General features: G+C 35.0%; 1 protein-coding gene across 1 annotated transcript in view; it reads left to right on the top strand.

Moving 5' to 3' along the window:
* The first annotated feature begins 5,665 nt into the window (after positions 1 to 5,665).
* The window catches only part of LOC149530759 (ruBisCO large subunit-binding protein subunit alpha-like), a 42,381-nt gene continuing 38,239 nt past the window's right edge, over positions 5,666 to 9,807 (top strand). The window contains exons 1-2 of the mRNA XM_089811663.1: positions 5,666 to 5,943; positions 6,050 to 6,269. Coding sequence (XP_089667789.1) covers positions 5,881 to 5,943; positions 6,050 to 6,269 — 283 coding nt within the window. The 5' untranslated portion in view covers positions 5,666 to 5,880. The remainder of the gene's footprint in view (positions 5,944 to 6,049; positions 6,270 to 9,807) is intronic.

Below are 9,807 nucleotides of genomic sequence, written 5' to 3'. Positions count from 1 at the left end.
AATACACAAGAAAATGATGGGCTTCAAAGAAAAAAGTTGGAATAGAGACCCATGTTCAGGATGCTAACACAAAAGGGCTTTCTAATCACTTTCAACTTCTCTAAAATGCATTCAACAACTACACAAATTGTTTTTTAAATCCTAGTATCAATATTCAAACTGTAAAAACAATCATTCTGAGGTCTAGTAATCTAGATCAAACTCAAGATAACGTAGACTCAAGCAAGAAATATGTATATGTCAATGCTAAACAATACAAAAGAATCCTAAGACAAAGGAAAATTTGGCAAGCTAAATATGCTAGAAGGGGAAAATTGACAGATATTATCCCAAGAACTATGTTGAAGGCACTAGAATTAGTGGACCAACATGAGTAGAGGTAGAATGGGAGAGAGGAAAGTAAGGACGTAGAACCTCACTCCACACTAGTTTCAAAAAAAACCATGGAGGGGGTGAGTCTTAGGTTACAAACATGATAGAAGCAGGGAGAAAGTGGATCCTCTAACACATACAATCCATCTTCAACACCTCTAATGTGGTGTCCTGACTTGTTTGTAAACAAATTAATGTCCATGAAAGGGAGGCTTCAAGTATTAGAAGCACAAAGTCATGTGGAAGGAGGTCATTGAATCCAATCCGAAGATAAAAAATGAGAACAAATTGCAAAGAGAATAGGTGCAAAAAATACAATTTAATATGGAGAAAGGGGAATATGAGCTGATCCTATTAAGAAAAGCAATGGATACAATAAAAATAAAATGTGGGAGAAAAGATATTGAGGTGGAAAGAGATGACCCACAAATAAAAGAAATACAATATGTAATGATAAACATGGAGCAAAAAGAAAGCCAACTTATAGAAGAAATAATAGAAGTCAAATCATGGACCCAAGTAGTGAAGTGACCATCCAATTCACCAAATGAGTTCATAGAAAAATAAGTAAGGCGGCAAATTCGAGAAGAGAAAGACATGAATGATAAGGCAACAAATATCATCATCAAGGGGCTAAAAGACTTCGGCGAAAAGGAGAACACATAACACTTGGAAAGAGACTTCCTTCAAGATCATCTAGATTGGTTTGGTTTAATCCAACAAGCACAAAGGATGGGTAAATGGACAAAGGATAAAATGAGCAGACACGTAAGGGTCATTTTGAAAAACACAGAAGATAAGAACTTGATTATGAGGAACAAGGAACTCCTCAAAGGCACATGTTTTTATGTTGATGAAGATCTTACCATTTTTTAGCAAGAGGAAAGAAGGAAAGAATGGGAAAAGGTGAAGGTAGCAAGGGGAAATGGAAAGTGGGCGTGGCTATAAAATGACAAGGCACAAATTTGTGAGAAAATGGAACATAAGAAATAGGGACTCGGGCCCAAAGAACACTTAGATATAGTTAGTTGGAATTGTAGAGGATACCCATGGAAATGAGGGTCTTGTTTAGGGTCCATAGCCAAAGATAAAGACATATATTGCTCATGGAGACACATGAGAATGATGGATGTAAAAGTGTTGGAGTTCGAGGGATACAAAAAAAATATGCTTGGAATGAAAGAACTGATAATGGAAAAGGACATGTAGGTATCACCATATTAATTAAGGAGACCTAGAAAAAATTCATAAAGATAGAGGAAGAAGACCCAAACAAACAATACATATGGTTGAAAATCATGGAAAACCAAGCCATGATAAGGGTGGCAGCCTACTACTTTGCTCCAAAGGGGTAAAAAACTTACAAGAAAAACAATCTAGATAAGGAGGATCCTTACACATTGCTGAAAAAGGATATCTCTATTTTTAACACTCAAGGAGAAGTCGTAATAGTGGGTGATTTTAATGCTAGGACAACAAATAATCAATCCCCCAACTTGAAAAGAAGCTGCAAGGAAAGTATTGACCCATTGTGGTTAGAAGAGGAGATTGATCAGTTTTGGAAAAGAGCATCATAGGATAGCAAAGGTAACATCAATCATTACGAGGATAAAATTTTGGGATTATGTAGCTTACATAATTTGGCCATATGTAACAGTATGAAAGGGTGGCCAAATTTAGGAAACATTACATGCAAAAATTACAATGGACAAAGTGTTGTAGATTATGTTATATGCTCCCAAGACCACATCAAAATAGTAAAAGAGTTAGAGATAAGAGATTGTCTGCTAGGACTAAGGTCTAACCACAACCAATATTTTTTTTTAAAATTAGCATTTGCCATGGAGCAATAGTAGGAAGGACAAACTCACCTTAAGCACAAGAAAGGCTTATTTTAGGGCAAAATTCCAGTGAATGAGGAAAATCAATTTTTTAAAAAAAACCAGGCCCTTAAAGGGCTGATCGAGAGTCCATCTGAGCACAAGGAACAACAAAAAGTAAACAAAGATACTTTAATTCCCATAATTCATGAGGCTCTAGAGAAGTGTAAAAGAACTAAACCCAAAAGGGAGACAAAAAATTATTTTCCAACAAATCCTTGGTTTGATGTGGATTGCAAGTTAGCAAAGAGAAATCTGAGGAAAAGCAAGAGTGAAGAAAACAAAAAAGAGTATGAGAAGCTTCTAAAAAGTAAAAAAGATTATGTGTATGTGAGAATGAGAAGAATGAAGCAGATTACTCTAGGTAAACAAAATCCCAAGAAATTATGGAAAGAACTACAACAAAAGAGAAAATAAATTGAGAACAATATCACGAGACCTCAATGGCTCAAATACGCAAGGAGATTATATGAGTCAGAGGAAGATAAACATAGAACTCCGGTAATCAACAACACAAATGAAATTTTTACAATTGAAGACATCTCACAAGGCATAAAAAGATTAGTCAAGGGAAAGGCTCAAGATGTTGATGGGCTGCAAATTGAGCATCTAAAATGGGGCAGTGAAATCTTGACACCACATATATATCACATCTTTAATAATGCAAATAATGAAGGGTTTCCTGAAAATTTGTCTACTAGCATTGTGATTCCCCTTCACAAAAACGGGGACATAAATTATCCATCAAACTATCACACTATTATGATTAATTCACTTCTAGGAAATCTCTTTGGTAGCATGGTCGAATGTAAAATCAATAGATGGGCTAAATCAGAAGGTAATAAGGCTAAAGGAGAGGTTGGTTTCAGACCAAAGCATTCCATTCTTGATCATGGGATTACTCTTTGATTCTTGGTTAAAAAAAAAAGGAATACAAAGGGTGTTGAGCCTTTTTGTTGCTTTGTGGATTTCAAAAAGGCCCTCAACACGATGCCACATGACAAACTCTGGCTCAGAATGGAAGAACTGAAAATTCCTATTGAATTTAGAGCTACGACACATACTTTATGAACAGGTCATGTCCAAAATCAAAACTATGGATGGGATATCAAAGTGCTTTGACAGTGATATAGATGTCAAACATGGATGCCCCCTCTCCCCAACCTTGTTTGGGTTATACACCAACAAGCTAGAAGAATTTTTAGAAAAGAACAATGGGGATGGAGTTCAACTAGCTAATTATGTGATAAAGTTACTCCTGTATGCAGATGACCTCATTTTAATTGCTAAAACTACCAAGGGTTTGAAAGAACACTTGAATGTGCTTAATACATTTTGTTAGTTGGTTGGGATGCAAGTGAACACTGGCAAAATCAAAATGATGATTTTTTTTGAAAATAAATAAGAAGCAACAAAACAAATTCCTTTTTGATGACATCCCATTGGAGACTGTGGAGGTTTACAAGTATCTTGGAATCAACTTTCATAAAAAACCCAACTGGAAAACTTGTAGAGCAAAAATAATTCAGGGAGGATGGAAAGCATTATATTCTTTACAAAATAGATGTAGGAATGCAAAATTATGGGACTGGAAAACCAAAAAGATACTATTTGGTTTGTTGGTTACCCCGATGATCCTATATAGATGTGAGATTTGGGGCAACAATAAATCAAATAAGAAATGGAGACAAATAGAAAGAATCCAAAAGCATTTAACCATATGTAATCTCAAGAATAAAACCATAGTTCCTTACGAGATCTTATTGGCAGAAATTAACACTTATTCGTTAGAGGCAAATGCCATGGTTCAATTTTTTTGTTATTTCAAATAAAAATTAAGGAATGGAGAATGAATGATGACCTAAATTGAACACAGAAGAAAGATTTCACAGAAGAAAAAAGCACATGGATGAAACAAAATGTTAAGTTGATGGAAAAGTGGAATATTAGTAGGCAAGAATGCCTAGATAACAATGAGGAAATAAAAAGAGTGAGAAAAGTTCGGTAGTCTCATATGGTCTAAATAAAAAGGGTGCATAAAAGATTATCATATCAAAAAAATTAACCCAACGAGGGAGCACATGGAGAAATCACACATAGGAGCAAATATCAATTGGAAAGCAAAAATGCTCATAGCGCAACTTAGCAACTTAGAACAGGCTCTCATTGCTTGAGGTGTGAAATAGGTAGATGGACACTACCAAAGGAAGAATGGGAGGAAATAATATGTTTATTTTGCAATATGGGAGTGGTGGAGATAAACTGACATTTTATCATGGAGTGCTCAACGTATATTGACATCTGCTCCAATTACAGGGATATCCTTGCAACTGACAATTTGGATTTTATTTTTGAGGAAATAAATTTAATGATCAACATTCATTGTGTTAGAATAGACCTAAAGAAGCAGTTTCAAAAGACTTAGGGTCCTCTTGCCCTTTTGGAGTAGCTTGTTTTTCTAGTGGTCCCATAAGCTGCTTTGGCCTCTTGGACATTATAAAAATATGAGTCATTCATTCATTCCACGCAATCACCAATCCCTTAGGGCCCATTTGGTTGCAAGCGTAGGAATAGAGAATTAGAATGGAAATTTAGAATAAGAATAGAAATGGAGAATGGGAATGGAAAAGACCAATCCCATTCTTGTTTGGTTCGCGTGGTATTTGATTGGGAATACCTATTATCATATTGATGATGAATCTGAATCTGGGGACTTCCCGTAAATGAAAGCCAGTATCAGGGGTAGACATAGAAAGCTTTGGCAATGGGGAAAGGATTGGATTTGTGCTAAAAAAACTAGTTTCTACAGAATGGAGAGGAACGGGCCCTACTTAATCTTTTCTTGCTATGGCCTGCAAGTCCACGTCAATGCCAATGTTAGCCCCAAATCAGTGAAGTTTAAAATTCAAAGCTAGAAAGAATAAAATCAAATCTTGTGCAGTTGCCGAGCAAATGATTTGTAAGAAGACATCATTTAATCCTATATTGTTTTTGTACAGTTCCAGTGTAGTTACAGAGAAAAAATTATACCGTGCCCACTCCCCTTTACAACAATGCCAATCGAATCCAGTCCGCTTTACCAGAGCAGCTTTCTGAAATATACAAACAACAGAATGAGCGAAAACGGTGCTTTCTTCACAAACAACAAAATGAGCAGGAGTTCAACCTAACCCCAAAAATATCAACGCCTAACACGGACCCGACAGATTGTCAAATATGATTAAATGAGATTGAGAATGGGAAGGGGCATTCCAATTACAAGTATTTTTGAGATTAGACAAAAGCTCATTTTGAACTATTTTGGAAATTCGTAATCCTATTCTGCATTCCAATTCTGCCAACCAAACATTCGTATTCTAATTTTCAATGCCAATTCCCGTGCTATTACAGCAACCAATCGGGCCCTTATTATTATTTTTTATTTACTACATTAACAACACGGTTCAATTTTTAGCCGACGTCGGGGCCACTAGCATTTAGCTATGCATTTTCTGTCACCATCGTTCTCTATGTTTGATAGCTGACGGCAAATGGCGGGGCTTATCAGAAGCTAGGGTTTTGGGTTTTTATAGCACAAAGTTGATACCTTTCACTTCGAAACAGGTACTTTTCGATAATATTTGAGAGCATGGCAAGTAATCCCATTGTTGCGCATAGGGCCCTCGCCCCTGGATATCAGTCTCCTCAATTTGTAAGTTGTTTCATCTGCTGTTTCTCGTGTTTGACACTATACTTCTTCTCCTGTCTTAAACGTATCATGTTATCTCGAGGTATTGACATTTTCGCGACAATGCAAGCCTTGTTGTTCATCTTTTATAGAACAAGCAGAGAAGCAGAAGCAGAGGAAGCCCGTGAGATTGAATTTGAATGGAGGAAGAAAGTGGGCAGCAGTGGCATTAAATGCTAGTGCGAGAGCTGCGGTAAAGGAGATTGCATTTGATGAGAAATCTAGGAACGCTTTGCAGGCGGGCGTTAACAAATTGGTGGACACTGTTGGGGTCACTTTGGGACCCAGAGGTGAGACATCTATATTTTTCCAATTGCGTTTGTGCCGATCAAATTCTATGTTTTGAAGAGCACCCAATTAGGGAGGGTGGGGGTTGTGAGTCAGTAGTAGATAGAAAATTTTGAACTTTAATCAAATTTAATCTTTTCAAACTTTAAATTGAAATCTGAAAGTAATTGAATACTGAAAGCAAGTTAGACGCATCCATCCAAGAGATAGTGCAACAAGATTTTACGTGGAAATCTAAGATGTAAAACACCATGGTGAGTGCTAGGATTTCAAGCCTCACAAATAACTTCAATTACAATGTTTTTTAGCCACTAAGTTTAAGGAGTTGTAATGCCCACTTTTTGGGATATTAGAAGTCAATTAAATATATAAATTTAAGTTGTTAAATTATATCAAATTTTCTCACGACTTAATTTAATTATTCAATAAAGTGCTAAAATGACTTTAATGGAGCTTAGTGAATAATATGCATTATATGCTCTTCTAATGTCTTACTAAAGTTGAAATTATCATCCAAGTAAACCATGACAAACTTAAAAATTCTTTCAAACTTGTTCACGAGTCACATTAATGTTCTTGGTGCATTGGTTAACCCAAAGGGGCATGACTAACCACATATACAAACCATCCTTTGTCTTGATGGTTTTTTTCCACTCCTCTTCTTCTTTAATCCAGATTTGGTGATATCCACTCTTAATATCAATCTTTGTGAAGTGCTCAACTCCACTCAAATAATCCATAGTGTCATCCATCCCTAGCAAGGGAAACCTATACTTGATAATAATCGAGAATCAACACATCCTCCATTCTCCTTTTTTCTTTGGTGCTAGTATTGATGGTATAACACATGGACTTAGACTCTCTTGAATCAACTCCATTTGCAACAATTCTCGGACTTGTCTGTTCAACTCTTTACTCTATGTTGGAGTCATTCCATGGGCCATCTTATTCGACAATGTGGCTTTAGGAATCAATTCCATTTTATGACTGATCTTTCTTATTGGTGGCAATCTCATTAGGTACATTATCATAGACAATATTGTAAAACTCATCCAACAAATCAGCAACTTGCATAAGTACATCTTCTATCCACAACTTAATCAAAATTCTGAAATTGAAGCAAAATACATATGCTCACGTTTCATGCCTTCTACAAACTTCCATCAACTAAACATATTCTTGCATTACTATACCTTTTCCTTTGTTTTCATTAATGGGTTTAGCTTGTGTCAGATTGCATCCTTTGTGAAAGAATAAGTATTTTCGTACCCATCTTGTATTGCGTGACGATCAAATTGCCATGGTCTCCCTAGCAATGAATGACAAACATCAATCGGCATAATATCTTATCATGATAGTTTCAAATTATGAACTTTACCAAATATTGTTAATTGACCAAAGCCTTGTGATCCTCGTGGAACCAAGCAGTTCGATAAGGATTCAGTTGCTTCCTTCTCTCTAAATTCAATTTATTAACCATTTCCTTTGAAACAAGGTGATTATTACTACCACAATGAATAATAGCATTGTATATTTTACTGTTAGACTTGCATCTTGTGCAAAATAAATTCTTCCTTTGTATAGGTTCCTTCTCATTGTTTAGCAATGCTCTTCTAGTACCAAGGACCTCTCTTCTTTTAGCATATTTAGAATGTGACGATTCAACATTCTCATCCACATGTGCAACTTGTGCCTTTCTGTTTGGTCTCCTAGTTGACCTCCCTTAATGTTGGGGACACTCATGTTTTATGTCCTTAGCATTGGAAACATGTTCAATGAAAACCTCCACTGTCTAGTTCTCATCCTCTTCTTCTTCTTCCTCTTTGGTCTCCACTGTTTTGATTGTAAGGACTTTATGAATAATCTTCCCTTTGATTATGACTATTACTAGAGTCATCATTCTTCTTGGAATCCTCATTTCAGCCTTCATAAGACTATAATGCCCCTTGTTTGGCTAGCTTGGAATATAGAGGCAATATTCCTCAAAACTTTAATTATAAGAGACCTTTTTCTACAACAGATTTGCAAATTCAAGATATTTACCTTGATTTTATGCAAGAGATTTCATCAACAATAGGCTTGTATAATGATGATGGTTTCTTGGTTCAATAAATGTGATATTATCTAACATAAGAGATGAATTTTGATTAAGATCTATCCTCTTTATCAAAATCTTAGGCTACACAGGATTAAGATCATATGAAATAGTCATTATATTGATCCAATATATATTTACAACGTATATAAATGATATCTTCAAGATATATTGAACTCTTGATGAAGTTGTCATGTAAGGGTAATGTTGTTTCTGATAACATTTTGTACTTGTGCAAAGATTCCCTTTGATCAACTTAATTGCTTGTTTGATGTTCTTGTCGTGAATATCCCATTTGTTATGGGTCGATCCCTCCCTTTATATTCCCTTGCCTTCTATAACCATCCCTTTGAATAGAGGCATCTTGTTTATGAATGTCTTCATTAGTAACTATTGCTTTACTTACAAAGGATGTCGATACTGTGTTATATTGTTATTGTTGTATAATTGACAATTGTTAGCTCTCCCTGTTAATTGGTCCTCATTAGTGATAATAGCTTCTTATTATTATATTTGCAAATTATATCTATTTAATGAATAAAGGATGATGACAAATTTGCTGAATGCAACTATCGTTGGTTTATAGGACTTGAATCAATTAAAGTTAAACAACGAAGAAAAGTTTATATGACAAATATGAGTAAAATTTAGTTGAGATTCACTAGTTTGGGGTCAATTCACTAAACTAGAGCATGCAATATCTATCAATATAATACTAATGATCCATATGATAACATACAACTAGCCATAATGAATTGATTATCTTTGGAAGGGTTTTTCAAGATTAGTCAAAACAATTCAAATATGCAACTAAAAGGGAAATTGATTACAGGAAAGAATCGGTCAAAACACTGGAACTAATTTATTAAGATCAACCATCATTAGCGGTCCCACTTGAATCATGGGGGAGCGCAAACATTATTTGATAAATATCAATGCTCTCTTTAGGCACCAATCATGATTAATAGCCACCAACAACATATGGATAAGAGGCAGTCAATAGTTGGACAATGATTGTATATCCATTGCCTAAGCCAACATGTAACTTATCTATACATGGCCTTAATCCTCATATTTCAAGGTTTGCTCGAATTAGGGAGGTATGTGGGCTTTAGGAGGAGAAAGTTGAGTTCTTCATGGTCAACATTGGTCCTTATTATGATAGGAATTTGTTTTCTTGGATTCTGATTGGTACATTGGCCCATATTTTCTCATATCACCTTTCTTGGCTAGGGAGGTAGTTGTTCTTTGTATATATCTTGGGTTAGTGACTTATTTATTTTCTATTGTATAGTTTATTATTATTTATTTAATTTTTTATTATATATGTTATTAATATTGAAAATGGATCAATATCAATAGTTGATTATATTCTATGATATTATTTTCATTATATTACTATATTTAGTGATATAATATTATTATAGCAATTTGATATATATTCT

The sequence above is a fragment of the Cupressus sempervirens genome, chromosome 11 (genome assembly GCF_028749045.1).
Source record: "Cupressus sempervirens isolate cs-2001-9-10 chromosome 11, ASM2874904v1, whole genome shotgun sequence".
NCBI classification, from domain to species: domain Eukaryota; kingdom Viridiplantae; phylum Streptophyta; class Pinopsida; order Cupressales; family Cupressaceae; genus Cupressus; species Cupressus sempervirens.
Note: the sequence above shows the minus strand (reverse complement) of the source record. Positions and strands in the feature narration are given on the sequence as shown.